Consider the following 21,314-nt stretch of genomic DNA (forward strand, 5'->3'; position numbering starts at 1 on the left):
GCTACAGCTGGTCGTAGTATAACACCTGCATGTGTGTATATACTTTTTTGGATATTTTCCATCCTCCTATCTGATGGATCTTTAAGTGCGGCCGTCTCAGGAGAGGGTAACGCCACTTGTTTAGATAAGCGTGTTAGCGCCTTGTCCACCCTAGGAGGTGTTTCCCAGCGCTCCCTAACCTCTGGCGGGAAAGGGTATAATGCCAATAATTTCTTTGAAATTATCAGCTTTTTATCAGGGGCAACCCACGCTTCATTACACACGTCATTTAGTTCTTCTGATTCAGGAAAAACTATAGGTAGTTTTTTCATACCCCACATAATACCCTGTTTAGTGGTACCTGTAGTATCAGCTAAATGTAACGCCTCCTTCATTGCCAAAATCATATAACGTGTGGCCCTACTGGAAAATACGGTTGATTCGTCACCGTCACCACTGGAGTCATCGCCTGTGTCTGGGTCTGTGTCGACCGACTGAGGCAAAGGGCGTTTCACAGCCCCTGACGGTGTTTGAGTCGCCTGGACAGGCACTAATTGATTGTCCGGCCGTCTCATGTCGTCAAACGACTGCTTTAGCGTGTTGACACTATCCTGTAGTTCCATAAATAAAGGCATCCATTCTGGTGTCGACTCCCTAGGGGGTGACATCCTCATATTTGGCAATTGCTCCGCCTCCACACCAATATCGTCCTCATACATGTCGACACACACGTACCGACACACAGCAGACACACAGGGAATGCTCTTAACGAAGACAGGACCCACTAGCCCTTTGGGGAGACAGAGGGAGAGTTTGCCAGCACACACCAAAAGCGCTATATATATATATCAGGGATAGCCTTATAATAAGTGCTCCCTTATAGCTGCTTTGTTATATCAAAATATCGCCATAAATGTGCCCCCCCCTCTCTGTTTTACCCTGTTTCTGTAGTGCAGTGCAGGGGAGAGACTTGGGAGCCGTCCTGACCAGCGGAGCTGTGAGAGGAAATGGCGCCGTGTGCTGAGGAGATAGGCCCCGCCCCTTTTCCGGCGGGCTCGTCTCCCGCTATTTAGAAAAATTAGGCAGGGGTTAAATATCTCCATATAGCCTCTAGGGCTATATGTGAGGTATTTTTAGCCTTTATAGGTACTCATTTGCCTCCCAGGGCGCCCCCCTCCCAGCGCCTTGCACCCTCAGTGACTGCCGTGTGAAGTGTGCTGAGAGGAAAATGGCGCACAGCTGCAGTGCTGTGCGCTACCTTTAGAAGACTGCAGGAGTCTTCAGCCGCCGATTCTGGACCTCTTCTGATTTCAGCATCTGCAAGGGGGCCGGCGGCGTGGCTCCGGTGACCATCCAGGCTGTACCTGTGATCGTCCCTCTGGAGCTTGATGTCCAGTAGCCAAGAAACCAATCCATCCTGCACGCAGGTGAGTTGACTCCTTCTCCCCTCAGTCCCTCGCTGCAGTGATCCTGTTGCCAGCAGGAATCACTGTAAAATAAAAAACCTAGCTAAACTTTCTCTAAGCAGCTCTTTAGGAGAGCCACCTAGATTGCACCCTTCTCGGCCGGGCACAAAAATCTAACTGGAGTCTGGAGGAGGGTCATAGGGGGAGGAGCCAGTGCACACCACCTGATCGGAAAAAGCTTTACTTTTTGTGCCCTGTCTCCTGCGGAGCCGCTATTCCCCATGGTCCTTTCAGGAACCCCAGCATCCACTAGGACGATAGAGAAATAAAAAACCTAAACTATACTTTCTTTCTAGGAGCTCAGGAGAGCCCCTAGTGTGCATCCAGCTCGGCCGGGCACAGAAATCTAACTGAGGCTTGGAGGAGGGTCATAGGGGGAGGAGCCAGTGCACACCAGATAGACCTAAATCTTTCTTTAGATGTGCCCAGTCTCCTGCGGAGCCGTCTATTCCCCATGGTCCTTACGGAGTCCCCAGCATCCACTAGGACGTCAGAGAAAGTAATATATTGTACTTAAATTGCTTTACTGTTTTCGCCTCTACCACCTCTGATGGGAGCCTACTCCATTTGTCCACTACCCTTTCCGTGAAGTAATTTTTCCTCAGATTTCCCCTGAACCTCCCCCCCTCCAGTCTCAGTGCATGTCCTGATGTCCCATTGCTTCTCTTCATATGAAGAATGTTTCCCTCATGGACTTTGTTAAAACCCTTGATAGATTTCAAAGTTTCTATCATGTCCTTCCTTTCCCTTCTCTGTTCTAAACTATACAAATTGAGATTTCTTAGTCTTTCTGGGTATGTTTTGTGATGTAGGCCATGCACCATTTTAGTTGCCCTTCTTTGTAGAGTCTCTAATGTATTAATATCCTTCTTAAGATATGGTCTCCAGAATTGAACACAGTATTCTCGATGAGGCCGTACCAATGACCTATACAGTGGCATTATTACTTCTTTCTTTCTGCTGCTGATTCCTCTCCCAATGCAGCCAAGCATCTGACTAGCTTTCCTCATTGCTTTGTTACATTGCTTACCTGGCTTTAAGTCACCTGAAATAGTGACTCCTAGATCCCTTTCCTCCTCAGTAGTTTCCAGTATAGTGCCATTTATACGATATTTAGCCTTTCGATTTTTGAGACCCAAGTGCATGATTTTGCTTTTTTTTTTGGCATTAAACTGTAATTGCAACACTCTTGACCATTCCTCTTGTCTACCTAGATCACCAACCATTTGTTTTATCCCTCCTGGTGTGTCTACCCTGTTGTGTCATCTGCAAAAAGGCATGCTTTCCCTTTAATGCCATTTGCAATGTCACCAATAAAGAAATTAAAAAGCACTGGTCCAAGTACAGATCCCTGGGGTACTCCACTGGTAACATTCCACTCCTGTGAATGCACTCCATTTACTACAACTCTGTTTTCTATGTGTCAGCATCCGGAGTCTTACCTCCGGTTCTGGTCCCTGCGGCCTTCCTGCTAGCAGGCTGGTGTGGCTGCTGCGGATGATGGGAGCTGTGGCAGCGAGGTCGTCCGGTGCACTATCCGACCTAAAATAGTCGGTCACTGCCGTCTTTCCAATAATACCCCCCTTAGTCTCCAATTCCATGCTTTCGAGTTTATTTAGCAGTCTGCAATGTGGGACAGTGTCAAAAGACTTACAAAAGTCTAGATTTAGCTATGTCTACTGCCCCACCTTTATCAATTACTTTAGTCACACAGCAAAAAAAGTTAATAAGGTTTGTTTGACATGATCTTACCCCAGTGAATCCATGTTATTTGGGATCCTGTAAATTGCTGGATTTGAGATAATTTACAACTTCTTTTAAGAGTGTTTCCATCAAATCTAACTCTCTCTGCACATGGTAGATCTGCCCCACCAGCAGTGCAACATGGTTTTGCCCATTAGTGTGCTTTTATTGTTTGCTAAAAAACAAAAACAAAACCTGAATAACCCCCATAGTCTGGTGCATTATGTGACCTCTATATAACACACACAATCTCAAATTTGTTTTTCTTTTATTCCCACACAGCGAGCAGAAAACCTGCAGCATTATCCAAACCCCGGGAATGCAATCCCAAGTGGAAACACAGAAAAAAAGCCAGGATCTAGTTTACTAAAAAGTGAATGCGTTGTTGCAGCTGCCTGTGAGTTTTATTACAGAGCTGGCTTATTCCATTGGTCATAGCCAGGAGAATGTGCCTGAAAAATAACATACACCTCGACACCATTGTTCTGCTTCACACGTGTGTCTGACATGCAGCTTTCATTACAGCTGATCCATTTAAAAATATGTATATTTTCTTCATTTGAAACAGAAAAGGTAAGAAGCAACAAGCTCACACCTAACCCAGCCAGCATTTCCCAAGAATCCAGACAATATAACACATGCAAAAAAGGATTCGCCTGATTCCTTACGGATTGGAGGGTGGAGGGGGGGGGGGGGGGGATGGGGGGCACTTCACAAACTGCCAAAAGAGCAAGCACTTGCTGCAAAGGTAGACACTGGAGTGCAATGAATATGTGCATCACATCATTAAGCCATGGCCACCTGATACCCCTTTCACACCGCAGCTTTAACCCGGTAAATTGACGATTTTTTAAGCCTTCCAAAACAGTTCTAGCTGCGTTGTGAATGGGCCACCTTGAATTTACCATTTTCAAGATACCGGTATTTTGAAACGGTTAAAAAGCAGGGTCCTACCCGGTTCAGACCCATTTCATTGTGCAGTGTGAAAGGCTCAGAAACGGTATTTCCAAGCCACAGAAGGTGATAGGCTGTCTCCATGCATGATGTCACCAGGCAGAAGCAGGAAATAAACTGGAGGAAACACACGAGAGTGAAGAAGCATTTGATTATACAGAATACAGTTTAAAATGGCAAATTGGAGTGATGAGGAGGTTAGGGAGCTGCTTAGGATCAGAGGGGATGAAGAAATATGTAGACAAATCACTGTGACAGTGAAGGATGCAGTAATCTACAAAAACATGGTAAAGATGCTTGAAGCTGCTGGGTTCCATCGTACGACTAGCCAAATGATTAATAATTAATTAATAATTATTAATAATGTGTGCAGTGCCGTTTCTTGCGGCGTGCGAGCCGTGCAATCGCACGGGGCGCTCGCCGCGGCACTTCTCTGGCTCTCTGGCTCCCTACTTTCCCCTCCTCCCGAGTACTCCGCTCAGGGGGGGCGGAGTTTCGCGCAATGACGCGGTTGCGTCGTGACGTCATGACGCAACCGCGTCATTGCGCGAAACTCCGCCCCCGCGAGCAGAGTGCTCGGCATATGTGTCACGCAGTACCTTCCGGTGAGGCGAGCACTCACTGTATTCCACTGTGTGGTTTGTGGACTACATTGTGTGTGCATCATGGGAAATGTAGTCCAGGGAGACAGTGCTGACAGTGCAGGGACACTACGAACTGGCTGATGCCTCTCTCCCTCTCTCTCCACGCAGCCCTCTCTCTCCCCATGACTCTCTCTCCCCCCATGCCCCCACACTCTCTCACTCCCCTTGCCCTCCTCTCTCTCCCTCCCAATGCCTATCTCTCCCCTTGCCTCCTTTTTTGTCCCTCTCCCAATGCTCCCATCTCTCTCCTCATGGCTCTCTCTCTCCATCTGTCGCTCTTGGGTGTGTGTGTGTGTGTGTGTGTGTGTGTGTGTGTGTGTGTGTAAAAGAGCTGTTTCTTGTGGCGGGCGAGACGTGCATTCGCACGGGGCGCCCGCCTCGGCTCTTGGTGGCTCAGTTTGTGCTCTTCCCCATCATTACTACTTCGCTTGGGGGGCGGCGTTTCATGTAATGACGCATTTGCATCGTGACGTCACGACGCAAACGCGTCATTACATGAAACTCCGCCCCCGAGCAGAGTACTGATGACGGGGAGGAAGGGGAGCCAGGACAAGGCGGGCAAGCCAAGAGGAGGGAGAGGCGTGCCGAAGAGCGGGAAGCGGGATGGAAAAGGACCTCTGGCCGGCGGATGCCGCTGCAAACGTAAGTGTAACACCCTCTCTCTTTTTTTTCTCTCTCTCTCTTTGTAGAAGGGGACTCTGCCTGCTATAATGTGTAAAATGGGGACTCTTGCCTGCTATAATGTGTAAATTGGGGACTCTGCCTGCTATAATGTGTAAAATGGGGACTCTTTCCTGCTATAATGTGTAAAATGGGGACTTTTGCCTGCTGTAATGTGTAAAATTGGGACTCTTGCCTGCCGTAATGTGTAAAATGGGGTCTCTTGCCTGCCGTAATATGTAAAATGGGGTCTCTTGCCTGCCGTAATGTGTAAAATGGGGTCTCTTGCCTGCCGTAATATGTAAAATGGGGTCTCTTGCCTGCCGTAATGTGTAAAATGGGGTTTCTTGCCTGCCGTAATGTGTAAAATGGGGACTCTTGCCTGCCGCAATGTGTAAAATGGGGACTCTTGCCTGCCGCAATGTGTAAAATGGGGACTCTTGCCTGCCGTAAGGTAGTCTTTTCAGTCGGGGCTACGCCCATTGCAGCGAAGCCACACCCATTTTAACGAGGCCACACACCCTTACCGGGAGCGCGCGCCATCGGCGTGCGCAAATTAGTTAGCTTTATATCTATGGGGGGGGGGCATTATTTTTATGTCAATGGGGGGGGGGGGGGGGGGGCGCATTTTTAAATCTCGCACTGGGAGCCAAATTGGCTAGAAACAGACCTGAATGTGTGGGCCAGAAAAGTCCATTTACAATGACAACCACTGTTTTCTATGGGTGGTCTTCTGTATGCCGAATGTCGGGATCCCGGCGCACAGTATACCGGCGCCGGAATCCCGACACCCAGCATACCGACAAATATTCTCCCTCATGGGGGTCCACGACCCCCCTGGAGGGAGAATAAAATAGTGTGCCACCGTGCCCGTAGCGTGGCGAGCGCAGCGAGCCCGTAAGGGGCTCCTTTGCGCTCGCCACGCTGTCGGTATGCCGGCGGTTGGGCTCCCGGCGCCGGTATGCTGTTCGCCGGGAGCCCGAGCGCCGGCATACCATACTGCACCCATTTTCTATGGGTGAAACAGGTTCATTGTGAAAGGTACCAAAACGGTAATGAAAGGGTAATATACTGGTTACAACATGCGATGTGAAGGGGGTTTAACTGCTCAGACCCGTTTTAAGAAACGTTTTAAAAGCAGGGTTTGCGATGTGAAAGCAGCATGAGTGACACTGCATCATCAGGTCACAGCCAGATCGTCATTAACAGTCCTACCCATTTCCCAGATGGCAGGTATGATAAGTAAGCAACTATGATAGCTACCAGTCTTCACTTTTGGGGTTGAGTTACAAAAACTGAAAGTTTTGTGGACTTGTATTTAATTCCAACACCAGGCTTATATAAACAAAACAACAACTTGTATTTTCAATTACCCTTATTGTTTTATGATAAGTGAACATAAATCTGCTAAGATCTACGTATAAATCACCCCCATCTTGTTTGCAAAACTACATCTAGTCTATCGTTCCCTTATGTTCTTCTGGTAGCACATATTCCCAACATGAATTGATCACTATTATTGTTGGAAACTGTATTCATCAATAGCACTACGGCATTGTATTTACACGTAACATAATATCTACAGGGTATGTCCACCAGGATGCCCATAGATCGGCCAGATGTATAAAGTGGCAACATCAGGGACAGGACCTCAGAAAGGAGCCTGTCCCTGCAATGTGCCCGCTTCAGTGCTGGGACTCCTGCGCGTGAGCAATCCTGTTGACCACACATGTGAGGCGGCCATTCCCCGGGAGGGTTCCTCTGGGTGAACCCTCTCCTGGTGATTCATGCGGAGAGCAGCCCAAGGGCTACAGCAGGCTAACATTACCTTTAGCTAGCGTTAGCTACGTGGGGCTGTCTCGGGAATGCTTCACATTCCGGAGCTTGGTAAATATGGCAGAATTGCATCCCCCATAGAAACCAATGGGGATTGTGGCTGCAGTCGGGTATTGAGGGGACCGTAGCAGATATCCTCTTTCATTTATTTTATGTGATACTAAATATTTCTGGTACCCCCCTGAAAACAGGTGTTTTTAAGAAATAAGTTGCAAATATTTTTTGATAAATGGGCCCCTTAGTGTTTTCCTCATATAACATCACCAGGAGGGACGTTCAGGAAAGGGGTTGTCACCATGACCAGATGCCTTGCAGTACAATGAGTCAGCAGAGGTGAGGCCATGGCACAAATCACATGTTCAAGCCCTGCCCATCATAGTGGGATTACGCAAAAAACTCAGCTGCCCTGTATAGGGTGTGAGGAATGAACATCAGTGACTTAGAGAGAGGAGTGGTTGTCACAGTGACAGATACAGCTTCATTTTCAGCTGTTTCATATAGTGACCATGATGATGTTGGAATGGACGTCACTCCATTCAGTGTGTTTCAGTCATTCAGTGTAAGCACCTGCCACTCAATGTGAATGAGAGCACAGTAGGCATATTTAGATAGTATAAAGATTCTAGTTAGTTTTTTTTTACTATTAAGCTACATAGCTGTCTCCGTCCAGGAATGTCTTGGAGGATTCCAGATTTTCTAGAGAGAAGGCCATTTTCTGGGAAAGTACTTACCTGCTCCATGTCCTCATGTCCCACACATCTCAACAGAGTCAAACCAGCCTTGTGCAGCATCAGGAGTGATGCAAATGGTGTCATCACTCCCATTCTTTGTTGTTGTTACTGGGGTCGATGGGGTTTGATGTTGTAATGTAAATGCTCCACCCAGTGGATGTTGCGATCATCAATCCTGGCTCTAGAGTTGTCCATCTACAGCTCTGCCATCGATGGCTTTAAATAATTAAATAAATAGGACAGGCAGACAAGTATGGCCATATACTGTTGTCAAAAAGTGGATTTACTTATTTACTTTATGTGGATGTTTCCTTCATTTTGATAGTCACCTGCAGTGCCCATGCATGGAGGCTGACTATAGTGACTCCAATTACAAGTGTGCACCCAACACAGCTATACTGCATGTATTGGTGTGTGGTTTAATATGGCTGATCTGGTAAAACCCAGGCGCAGACAGTACTGCAGTTATTTGTCCTGAACGGAGAGGAAACCATCCAGCTTTTCTTCATTTCTCACAATCACTTTGCTTGGTAAGTGAAAGTTTGTGAAGCCTTACAAGGAGGGGAAAATGTGATTAACATTCCAGTCTCATTGTTATGTAAAACCTGTGTTCTCCCAGATTGATTTGTTTTGGCCATAATCTTCTGTCACTGGGGAACAGTGGTGAGACTATGGTTCTATCTGACCATCTGGAATGTGGAAATCCCCTTCCCTCTAGCATGGATCTGTCTGATTGGCTTTTGTCTGCTTTCTCCTGTACATTTATACATAGTTAATATCTGACATACAGATGTGTCCTCAGCCCTTCTCAGCAAATCAGGTGTCATGCGTCTCGGACTGTGGCAAGCATCTTTATTGCTTGAATACGCATTTTAGTCACATAAATAAAACGACTGGATGCAATAAAACCGCTTAACGAGGCTGCACTGATTAATTTAGTGTGCAACACTTGTATATCTGTGTGCAACTGAGTCTGACTCTGTATACGAAGTGCTACAATGCAGCGGCTGCAGCTTTCTTCATGTTCCGTTGTGCTTCCTCTGTGACTTTGTATATATGTAAACCTATTCAGTAGTATAGCCATTTTAAATGTAGTAGGCCTACATTTAGCCCACAAAGTACAAGGAAAAGCAATGCGTGTAGCAAAAGCTGCAGGGTGGGATGCACACAGTGAATGAAGCATGTTCTTATACGCAAGAAATCTTTTGTTGTTGATCATACTTTGTATTGTTTTCAAAATAAATAACAATCCAGTAACAACATTCCTTAAGCATCAACGCTTCTTATGTATCTGTCTCAATCTCAGTTTAGTACAAATACTGTAATTTATTTGACTTTCTATCTACTAGGATACTGTTCCATAAATCCTTTGTTCTCTGTGTAAAAGTATTGCTATTAACCCTACAACTGCTAACCTCTGCCCATGTGCGTGACCTCTTCTTCTAGAGTTTCTGTAATAACACAGCAAGTGTACTTTGAGGAGGGGACCGTTTCAGAACACCAATGAAGCCTGGAAGTGCAGTAATTGGTTGCAGATGTCCGCGGGGAGCAGCAGTCAGCTTTCTGTACTTTCAATAATTAGATGTCCTGCCTAATTAAACTACTTGCATCTACTGCACTACATTTGTTACACCAAGAATGTTTGTATTCCTATAATGTAACAATAAGAACACATCGGGCAGAGCTGAACATAAGAAGGATTTTATCATTCTTAGTAAGTGCACATGGAGGAGTACACATCTCAGCTGCATCTCTACTGCAGCTATATGAGTGTAACACGGGCACAACGAGTCGCTCACACACAGAATAAGTGTTCCGTCGGCAAGTAGAGTGAACTGTGGGTTATTCAGAGGTGAGTGGTAAGCGTACATAGTGATCTGATTGATTTAATGGTCTGATTCGGATTAGTTTATGTACTAATCTAATGGTGTGCAATCTGTGCATGCGCGGAACCAGTTCTATGATCATGCTCACAGTAACTCGCCGGGGATATTCAATTAGCCCCGATAATGGGCACTTATTTGGGATTATGCTTCAAGTGCCTCAGGCACGCAAAACATAATCCCTGATAAGAGACCCTTTTTTTCCATGATAACACATGGGTTTAGATACTATATTATTATTATTATTATTATTAATAAATGTATCCTTTATATGGCGCCAGAAGGGATTCACAGCGCCTATTACAGAGTACATAAACAAATGAGCAAAATAAGAAAACAGCGCTAAGGCTGGGGCCACACATAGCGGTCAAGTGGGTCCCACTGAATGGGACCCACTTGGCCGGGAGGGGGGTTTTGTGTTCAGACGGATCCTGTTCTGTGGGATCCCGCAGAACAGTATCCGGCCAGTGGCACATGGAATTTTAGTGCGGCACAGCTGCACTGTGTGAACCCATACATTGAAATGTATGTGTTCACTCTGAAATCCCATCATCCTGCCATCCGGCCCGGTTGGAGCCGGCGGCGTCAGGGCTGCCGTACATGTGTGGGCGCCTGCACAGCGCCCATGTGCAGTCTCCTTGCTTGGCCGCTATGTGTGGCTGCAGCCTTACAGTTCAGGACAACATAGGATAAGTACGGAAAACCAGGGGTTAGGCGCCATCACAGGGAGTATGGAGTATAAGATAGTGTAAGTAAGAGAAGGAAAAGGCGACTAATGCTCATATGCAGATTGTGAAATAGTTAGATTTTTATGTTTAGACACTTGTCTTTTTAAAAAAATAAAAGCAAAAATAAGAATTTACTTACCGATAATTCTATTTCTCGGAGTCCGTAGTGGATGCTGGGGTTCCTGAAAGGACCATGGGGAATAGCGGCTCCGCAGGAGACAGGGCACAAAAAGTAAAGCTTTAGGATCAGGTGGTGTGCACTGGCTCCTCCCCCTATGACCCTCCTCCAAGCCAGTTAGGTACTGTGCCCGGACGAGCGTACACAATAAGGGAGGAATTTTGAATCCCGGGTAAGACTCATACCAGCCACACCAATCACACCGTACAACTTGTGATCTAAACCCAGTTAACAGTATGATAACAGCGGAGCCTCTGAAAAGATGGCTCACAACAATAATAACCCGATTTTTGTAACTATGTACAAGTATTGCAGATAATCCGCACTTGGGATGGGCGCCCAGCATCCACTACGGACTCCGAGAAATAGAATTATCGGTAAGTAAATTCTTATTTTCTCTATCGTCCTAGTGGATGCTGGGGTTCCTGAAAGGACCATGGGGATTATACCAAAGCTCCCAAACGGGCGGGAGAGTGCGGATGACTCTGCAGCACCGAATGAGAGAACTCCAGGTCCTCTTTTGCCAGGATATCAAATTTGTAGAATTTTACAAACGTGTTCTCCCCTGACCACGTAGCTGCTCGGCAGAGTTGTAATGCCGAGACCTCTCGGGCAGCCGCCCAAGATGAGCCCACCTTCCTTGTGGAATGGGCCTTAACCGATTTAGACTGTGGCAGGCCTGCCTCAGAATGTGCAAGTTGAATTGTGTTACAAATCCAACGAGCAATCGACTGCTTAGAAGCAGGCGCACCTAACTTGTTGGGTGCATACAGTATAAACAGCGAGTCAGATTTTCTGACTCCAGCTGTCCTTGAACATATTTTCAGGGCCCTGACAACTTCTAGCAACTTGGAGTCCTCCAAGTCCCTAGTAGGTGCAAGGCACCACAATAAGCTGGTTCAGGTGAAACACTGACACCACCTTAGGGAGAGAACTGGGGACGAGTCCGCAGCTCTGCCCTGTCCGAATGGACAAACAGATATGGGCTTTTTTGAGAAAAAACCACCAATTTGACACTCGCCTGGTCCAGGCCAGGGCCAAGAGCATGGTCACTTTTTATGTGAGATGCTTCAAATCCACATATTTGACTGGTTTTAAACCAATGTGATTTGAGGAATCCCAGAACTACGTTGAGATCCCACAGTGCCACTGGAGGCACAAAAAAAAGGGGTTTGTATATGCAATACTCCCTTGACAAACTTCTGGACTTCAGGAACTGAAGCCAATTCTTTCTGGAAGAAAATTTACAGGGCCGAATTTGAACCTTAATGGACCCCAATTTGAGGCCCATAGACACTCCTGTTTGCAGGAAATGCAGGAAACGACCGAGTTGAAATTTCTTTGTGGGGCCTTCCTGGCCTCACACCACGCAACATATTTTCGCCACACGTGGTGATAATGTTGTGCGGTCACCTCCTTTCTGGCTTTGACCAGGGTAGGAATGACCTCTTCCGGAATGCCTTTTTTTCCCTTAGGATACGGCTTTCCATCGCCATGCCGACAAACGCAGCTGCGGTAAGTCTTGGAACAGACATGGTACTTGCTGAAGCAAGTCCCTTCTTAGCGGCAGAGGCCATAAGACCTCTGTAAGCATCTCTTGAAGTTCCGGGTACCAAGTCCTTCTTGGCCAATCCGGAGCCATGAGTATAGTTCTTACTCCTCTACGTCTTATAATTCTCAGCACCTTAGGTATGAGAAGCAGAGGAGGGAACACATACACCGACTGGTACACCCACGGTGTTACCAGAACGTCCACATCTATTGCCTGAGGGTCTCTTGACCTGGCGCAATACCTGTCCCGTTTTTTTTTTTTTTTTTTTTTTTTTTTGGACGGGACGCCATCATGTCCACCTTTGGTATTTCCCAACGGTTTACAATCATGTGGAAAAAACTTCTCAATGAAGTTTCCACTCTCCCGGGTGGAGGTCGTGCTGAGGAAGTCTGCTTCCCAGTTTCCATTCCCGGGATGAAAAACTGCTGACAGTGTTATCACATGATTTTCCGCCCAGCGAAAAGTCCTTGCAGTTTCTGCCATTGCCCTCCTGCTTCTTGTGTCGCCCTGTCTGTTTACGTGGGCGACTGCCGTGATGTTTTTTTCCCACTGGATCAATACCGGCTGACCTTGAAGCAGAGGTCTTGCTAAGCTTAGAGCATTATAAATTTACCCTTAGCTCCAGTATATTTATGTGGAGAAAAGTCTCCATACTTGATCACACTCCCTGGAAATTTTTCCCCTGTGTGACTGCTCCCCAGCCTCTCAGGCTGGGCTCCGTGGTTACCAGCATCCAATCCTGAATGCCGAATCTGCGGCCCTCTAGAAGATGAGCACTCTATAACCACCACAGGAGAGACACCCTTGTCCTTGGATATTGGGTTATCCGCTGATGCATCTGAAGATGCGATCCGGACCATTTGTCCAGCAGATCCCACTGAAAAGTTCTTACGTGAAATCTGCCGAATGGAATTGCTTCGTAGGAAGCCACCATTTTTACCAGGACCCTTGTGCAATGATGCACTGTTTTTAGGAGGTTCCTGACTTGCTCGGATAACTCCCTGGCTTTCTCTTCCGGGAGAAACACCTTTTTCTGGACTGTGTCCAGAATCATCCCTAGGCACAGCAGACGTGTCGTCGGGATCAGCTGCGATTTTGGAATATTTAGAATCCACCCGTGCTGATTGTAGCAGTATCCGAGATAGTGCTACTCCGACCTCCAACTGTTCCCTGGACTATGCCCCTATCAGGAGATCGTCCAAGTAAGGGATAATTAAGACGCCTTTTCTTCGAAGAAGAATCATCAATTCGGCCATTACCTTGGTAAAGACCCCGGGGTGCCGTGGACAATCCAAACGGCCGCGTCTGAAACTGATAGTGACAGTTCTGCACCACGAACCTGAGGTACCCTTAGTGAGAAGGGCAAATTTGGGACATAGAGGTAAGCATCCCTGATGTCCCGGGACACTATATAGTCCCCTTCTTCCTGGTTCGTTATCACTGCTCTGAGTGACTTCATCTTAATTTGAACCTTTGTAAGTGTTCAAAAAAATTTTTTAGAATAAGTCTCACCTAGCCTTCTGGCTTCAGTACCACAATATAGTGTGGAATAATACCCCTTTTCTGTAGTAGGAGGGGTAATTTAATTATCACCTGCTGGGAATACAGCTTGTGAATTTTTTCCCATACTACCTCCTTGTCGGAGGGAGACTTGGTAAAGCAGACTTCAGGAGCCTGCGAAGGGGAAACGTCTCGACATTCCCATCTGTACCCCCGGGATACTACTTGTAGGATCCAGGGGTCCTGTACGGTCTCAGCGCCATGCTGAGAACTTGTCAGACGCGGTGGAACGCTTCTGTTCCTGGGAATGGGCTGCCTGCTGCAGTCTTCTTCCCTTTCCTCTATCCCTGGGCAGATATGATCTTATAGGGACGAGAGGACTGAGGCTGAAAAGACGGTGTCTTTTTCTGCAGAGATGTGACTTAGGGTAAAAAACGGTGGATTTTCCAGCAGTTGCCGTGACCACCAGGTCCGATGGACCGACCCCAAACAAGTCCTCTTCCTTTATACGGCCATACTGTGCCGTTTGGAATCTGCATCACCTGACCACTGTCGTGTCCATAACATCTTCTGGCAGTTATGGACATCGCGTTTATTCATGATGCCAGAGTGCAAATATCCCTCTGTGCATCTCGCATATATAGAAATGCTCTATAGTCAATAAAATACTGTCCCTGTCAAGGGTATCAATATTTTCAGTCAGGGAATCCGACCAAGCCACCCTAGCTCTGCACATCCAGGCTGAGGCGATCGCTGGCCGCAGTATAACACCAGTATGTGTGTATATACTTTTTATTATATTTTCCAGCCTTGTCAGCTGGTCCTTGAGGACGGCCCTATCTATAGACGGTACCGCCACTTATTTTGATAAGCGTGTGAGCGCCTTATCCACCTTAAGGGGTGTTTCCCAACGCGCCCTAACTTCTGGCGGGAAAGGGTATACCGCCCATAATTTTCTATCGGGGGGAACCCACGCATCATCACACACTTTATTTAATTTATCTGATTCAGGAAAAACTATGGTAGTTTTTTCACATCCCACATAATACCCTCTTTTGTGGTACTTGTAGTATCAGAAATACGTAACACCTCCTTCATTGCCTTTAACGTGTGGCCCTAATAAGGAATACGTTTGTTTATTCACCGTCGACACTGGATTCAGTGTCCCTGTCTGTGTCTGTGTCGACCGACTAAAGTAAACGGGCGTTTTAAAACCCTTGACGGTGTTTTTGAGACGTCTGGACCGTACTAATTGTTTGTCGGCCGTCTCATGTCGTCAACCGACTTTGCAGCGTGTTGACATTATCACGTAATTTCCTAAATAAGCCATCCATTCCGGTGTCGACTCCCTAGAGAGTGACATCACCATTACAGGCAATTGCTCCGCCTCCTCACCAACATCGTCCTCCTACCTGTCGACACACACGTACCGACACACAGCACACACACAGGGAATGCTCTGATAGAGGACAGGACCCACTAGCCCTTTGGAGAGACAGAGGGAGAGTTTGCCAGCACACACCAAAAACGCTATAATTATATAGGGACAACCTTATATAAGTGTTTTCCCTTATAGCATCTTAATATATATATAAGCATATCGCCAAATTAGTGCCCCCCCTCTCTGTTTTAACCCTGTTTCTGTAGTGCAGTGCAGGGGAGAGCCTGGGAGCCTTCCCTCCAGCCTTTCTGTGAGGGAAAATGGCGCTGTGTGCTGAGGAGATAGGCCCCGCCCCTTTTTCGGCGGCCTCGTCTCCCGCTCTTAACGGATTCTGGCAGGGGTTAAATATCTCCATATAGCCTCCGGAGGCTATATGTGAGGTATTTTTAGCCAAAATAGGTATTCATTTGCCTCCCAGGGCGCCCCCCTCCCAGCGCCCTGCACCCTCAGTGACTGCCGTGTGAAGTGTGCTGAGAGGAAAATGGCGCACAGCTGCAGTGCTGTGCGCTACCTTTAGAAGACTGAGGAGTCTTCTGCCGCCGATTCTGGACCTCTTCTTACTTCAGCATCTGCAAGGGGGCCGGCGGCAAGGCTCCGGTGACCATCCAGGCTGTACCTGTGATCGTCCCTCTGGAGCTGATGTCCAGTAGCCAAGAAGCCAATCCATCCTGCACGCAGGTGAGTTCACTTCTTCTCCCCTAAGTCCCTCGTTGCAGTGATCCTGTTGCCAGCAGGACTCACTGTAAAATAAAAAACCTAAGCTAAACTTTCCTAAGCAGCTCTTTAGGAGAGCCACCTAGATTGCACCCTTCTCGGCCGGGCACAAAAATCTAACTGGCTTGGAGGAGGGTCATAGGGGGAGGAGCCAGTGCACACCACCTGATCCTAAAGCTTTACTTTTTGTGCCCTGTCTCCTGCGGAGCCGCTATTCCCCATGGTCCTTTCAGGAACCCCAGCATCCACTAGGACGATAGAGAAAACTTTTTTGCCTCATGTCAGCCTTTTTATCACTTCTTACAAAAATGTCTTCTCTTTTATGGGTTCAGTATACCCGTTAAAAAGCAGCAGGTATTTGGGTAACTAATAGGACCCAGGTCATTCTCTGTTTCTTTTTTCACTGATAAGAGAAGGCTCTGCTCTTGGGAGCTTACTTATCTCCTGCAAAAATGGGCATTAATTGAATAGCCTGATAATGTCCCTTTTTTTGGGAGATACATTATCAGAACTAATTGAATACCGGCCATAGAGATCCTCCCCTGACATGAAACTAGGGTTACACTAGTTGCTCTACATTGCGCTCAAACATTCACAAGCTTGGGACCCAATGGTAGCAGTGATAGCAGGATATATAGGGCATTATGTTGAAACGTGAAACATTATTGATTTCAGTCAAGCTTACATTATTGTTATATTTTTAAAGACAGATTTCTCGTATTTGAAATTGATCCTGATACTTTAGAATTAATACCCCCCTTATCTCCCCCCTCTATTTTTAAATAATTTCCTTCTGTTAGTACTGTACCTCCCTTCCCAGCCTTATATAATATTTACACCTCTCGCTCCACCTTCACCTTCATCCAGTTTTATGGTTTATAATCCTTATATTTATTTCCACAAATTTGATAAAAAGCAAACAAAACCTAAAACCAGGAAAAGAGCAGAAATCTTTTTCTAGTTTTAGGTATTTTTTTTAAATCAGATTTGTGGAAGTCAGAGATTGTAAACATAAAAATGAGCTGTAATAAAACTGAAACTAAACTGATGAGTACATATTTGCTGGAATTGATTTGCACCTGTGACCAAACAGATTACTAAAGTCAACAGAGACATAATGTGGCTTTTGTTCCGTTCCATCCTTGTGAAACACAAGTAGCTGACACTCCTTTTTTTGGGTGGGATCTGGAAAATGGTGACCAAAACATTGGACTATGGAGTTTCTTCTTGCGTGTGACAAGCGTCACGGTCATGCAGCCTTATGATTTATGAAGAAAGGCAGCAGTCACAATTAGTATTAGGACATACAGGTTTTCAGGCAATTGAGAAAAAGCAATGGTGCTACACGGTAAGGTAGGCTTAGCCGGGTGTGGTATGTAGAGTCGATCACACTTAGGTCGACAGTGTCTAGGTTGACCACTATTGGTCGACAGTAAGTAGGTCGACATGGTTTGTAGGTCGACAGGGACTCTTGGTCGACATGTTCTTGGTCGACATGTTCTAGGGCGACATGACATAAGGTCGACATTAGTTAACTTTTTTGGGGGTCGTTTTCTCCATACACTGTGACTGGGAAGCCCAATTACTGCACTGTGTCCCCTCGCACTTCGGGCAAGGTGCCTCGTTCAGTTACCGCTGCTCTTGGTGCAGGTTACCATTCCCAATTGTAGTCCACGTGGATCATAAAGTATGAAAAAGTTCAAAAAAGGAAAAAAAAATGTCAAACTCATGTCGACCTTTTGTCATGTCGCCCTAGAGTCCCAGTCAACCTAGAAACCATGTCGACCTACATACTGTCGACCAATAGTGGTCGACCTAGACAGTGTCGACCTAAGTGTGGTCGACCTAGAGACCGGATTCCACTTAGCCATACTGTGACACCACTGCTCTAGACATGCTTGGACTGCCAAACAGATGGTAGAATAAGACTGCACTAAACTATTGACTACAATATAAAGTCTATGGGCAAAAAAACAAAAAAAAAACATTTTTAAGATTACCGGAACACTAATAATAATAAAGAATAGAAAAAACTGTAGATTAAATACTTCTATGATTATTAAAAATGTGTCTGGAATGTGAGGTTTTCAGTGGTGGAACTAGTAGATGTAAATGCATACATAATATCTTAGTGCGGGACACATGAATTACACAGGTTACATGCAAAAGCAGCCAGTATGTGCCCTGCATGCAAATAAATAAATAAATAATATACATATATAATGTGTTTGCACCCCCTGAATTGCAACATGGTTTATTCCAGATACAAATATACTTGTATTTGTTTTTTGATTTGCTAACAACCTGTAATCAGTCCCAATGTGAACACATCCTTGTAGCGGCATCTGCAGTGAACACAATTATACAAGGAGTTAGGGTGGCCTAACTAACAGCCTGCTGACAAGATGAGCCCTAAAAGGCATGGACCACAAGCAAGATGTGATATGTGTAGTAATGGTCCCCAGGTGATTACTAGGACAGAACTATATTAGGCCATTTGGCAATGGGACTGTTGATCCGTATTATTACAACACATGTAAGGCAAACAAGATTCAGCAGCATCACAGAAAAGGCTCCAAATTTTAATTCCGGGAAAACTGTACATCTTTCTTTCCAACAAAACTATTTCCTTCTGTGCAAAATCCATATATAACCATATAAATGTCTGAAAAAACAGCACACCCACTGACGAAGTCCAATCAGGACGAAACGCATTTGGGAAGGATTTGAAGAGATCAGGACGTGGTGATGTAATTTGTCAAAAAACAAAGCTTGGAACGCTGGAGACTTCCAGGTACTGGCATTGCAGCCTGGGGAATGGAGCATTCTGTAAATCATGCGTGTATTGTGATATGACCTATATCACATCTTTTTATGTGAGTACTACCATGTTTTCTTCAAAGAAGTAGTTTTATAAATGAGAATCACTATTGTGCGCCCACTGTTTCTTCATAGCAATGTTTCTTTTTCATCCTGGATTTTTTTGTTCATGCTAGTCGCTGCCAGCCTCACCATATAGGTAGGAACCCTTGACATCAAACTCACCAGATAGGGCTCACCAGATACGTGGGAAGCCATGTTGCCAGACTCACCAGATAGAGGGAAAGCCATGCTGTCAGACCCACCAGATAGATGGGAAGCTGTGCTGTCAGACTCACCAGATAGATGGGAAGCCGTGCTGTCAGGCTCACCAGATAGGTAGGAAGCTATGCTGTCAGACTCTCATCATATATGGCACACCTGATTCTCCATAACCAGTACATGCTCAATTTTTGCAGTGCTGATGACACTGGCAACACATGGGCACTGGCATGTCCTTGGACTCCATGAAATAAGACAGATGTCAACTATACAGAAAAGTTACGTGTTTGTGACATATTATAGACCTAAGGACCTGGCATGACCCTAACCATACTACAGCATGAGATAATGAATATCTAAAATAGCAATTAAGAATAATTCAAATATGCCAACATAAAATAACACAAACTTCTAAACAGGGGATAAAGTTCGAAAATTGGGTAATGCCAATATTATCCAGATGCTAGCATTATAACGACACCCTGGCAGACTGAATGAAGAACTAGAGCAGTGATGGCTAACCGTGACACTCCAGCTGTTGTTGAACTACACATCCCAGCATACCCTGCTACAGTTTTGCTATTTGGCCATGCTAAAACTGATGCAGGGCATGCTGAGATGTGTAGTTCAACAACAGCTGGAGTGTCAAGGTTAGCCATCACTGAACTAGAGTGTCTCTGAAGTAGAAACAAATGGTGGGTTCTGAGTGCAAGAGAACTGAAGCAAAGTAGTATATGTACAGTATCTGCTTACTACACATTGTAACATAACAATTATATTCTAAATAATTGAAATTATCTGATATTACTTGTAAAATCTCAGAAAGTCCATGAAATGCTGACATCATTCACATTACTGACTTTAATTCAATGTTCTGATTATTTGGTCATGAGCTATATATTGAGTTTCTGGTTTTTGTATTTGCTTTTTTGTTTAATGTATTATTAGTAAATGTTTTAGGAGACTGCTATTTTGTATTCTCTTTGTAGCACCAGTAATGCCCTGCCTAGAGAATCCAGACCCTGCTCCCTGCACTCAGTGCCCGGCACTGTCACACTTGCTCACTGCATTTCATAGAGCAGAATATTCCTGCAGAAACTAGAGACCTGTAATAAAAACTAATCAAAGTGATGAAAAGCAGAATGTATGAGCCAGGACTCATTAGCGATTGATGTACAGACATCAGAAGGGAAAGCCTCCTGGGTGTCACTGATGCTACTTTACAAAGTCTCAGCAAAGTGCAATCACCCAGCCATGTAACTGCCCGGGACCGCACAGCAGCAGCGGAACCCCTCGCTGGCACAGAACACCCCATGCCCACATCTGTGTGCCTTACAGCGGGGAGATCAGAGAGGGATGCGCCGCTCTCCCAGCACAGTGTCTGCAATGGGTCACTTACCCTAGAGATGGTCAGAGGAGTGCTGAAGTCCTTCCCCCCTACCAGCCTAAATCCCCAGGGTGAGGGTCCACTGAGAGTGACAGTCTGCGCCATGGTGTAATGCAGGTATCCCAGCAGCTGTGGCAGAGCTCTCCGCACTGTGACTCCCGGCACGGCTCAGGCAGCACCGGACTGTGCTCTGCTGCTCAGCCTCCTGCCCAGGGTCCTGCTGCACATCCCAGCTGACGTCACGGGGCGGATCCCAACTCTGCCGTTACTAGGCAACGTGTGCAGCGGCTCAGGCAGTCACTCAGTGGAGTGCTCACTTTCCTGCTCCGCTGCGGGGTTACACTACACTAGGGCAACATATAACTGATGCATAATGTATGTATATATATATATATATGAAACAGGACTGCTTTGCAGAGCTTTGGCGGATGCCTGATGTGCGCCGCACACTGTACAGTGCATATATACAATGTCTATGCCACATACAGAACTGTGCATGGGATGCTCTCACTCCAGCGTGTTGCTCAGATGGAGACATGGAGGTGGAAACACATAGATGGCCCATACCTCTTAAATAAACTTTCAAAATTAAGAGAATAAAAAGTAAAATCAATAAATATCAAATAAAAATCAATGTGGCTGAATTGGTAATATTGGAAGTGCAGCTGATTAATAACAACGCTATAACAGGATCATTTCCAAGAATAACCATCCATATCCAGGAACAAATATCTAAAATGTGTCTCTGTCCCTAAAAATAAGGGGACTGCGATGACTGTGGACCTTCATTATATATCTATTGCAGGGTTACAGGTCTTCACACAGGAACTAACCTAT

General features: G+C 45.9%; 1 protein-coding gene and 1 long non-coding RNA gene across 6 annotated transcripts in view; one reads left to right on the top strand and one right to left on the bottom strand.

Annotated features, from left to right (window-relative positions):
* Positions 1 to 9,642, top strand: part of LOC134933178 (uncharacterized) — a 33,412-nt gene extending 23,770 nt beyond the window's left edge. The window contains exons 3-4 of the long non-coding RNA XR_010179634.1: positions 3,471 to 3,585; positions 9,460 to 9,642. This is a non-coding gene — a long non-coding RNA (uncharacterized LOC134933178). The remainder of the gene's footprint in view (positions 1 to 3,470; positions 3,586 to 9,459) is intronic.
* The window catches only part of PDLIM4 (PDZ and LIM domain 4), a 520,316-nt gene that overhangs the window by 344,416 nt on the left and 154,586 nt on the right, over positions 1 to 21,314 (bottom strand). The window contains exon 1 of one of the 5 annotated variants that reach the window (XM_063928185.1): positions 20,490 to 20,702. The exons of 3 other annotated variants lie outside the window; for them this stretch is intronic. In XM_063928185.1, the coding sequence (XP_063784255.1) occupies positions 20,490 to 20,582 (93 nt within the window). In that variant the 5' untranslated portion in view covers positions 20,583 to 20,702. Of the gene's footprint in view, positions 1 to 20,489; positions 20,703 to 21,314 lie in introns of those variants that run through there. One more of the 5 variants, XM_063928186.1, reaches the window with a different exon arrangement.

This window comes from Pseudophryne corroboree, chromosome 6 (assembly GCF_028390025.1).
Source record: "Pseudophryne corroboree isolate aPseCor3 chromosome 6, aPseCor3.hap2, whole genome shotgun sequence".
Classification (NCBI taxonomy): domain Eukaryota; kingdom Metazoa; phylum Chordata; class Amphibia; order Anura; family Myobatrachidae; genus Pseudophryne; species Pseudophryne corroboree.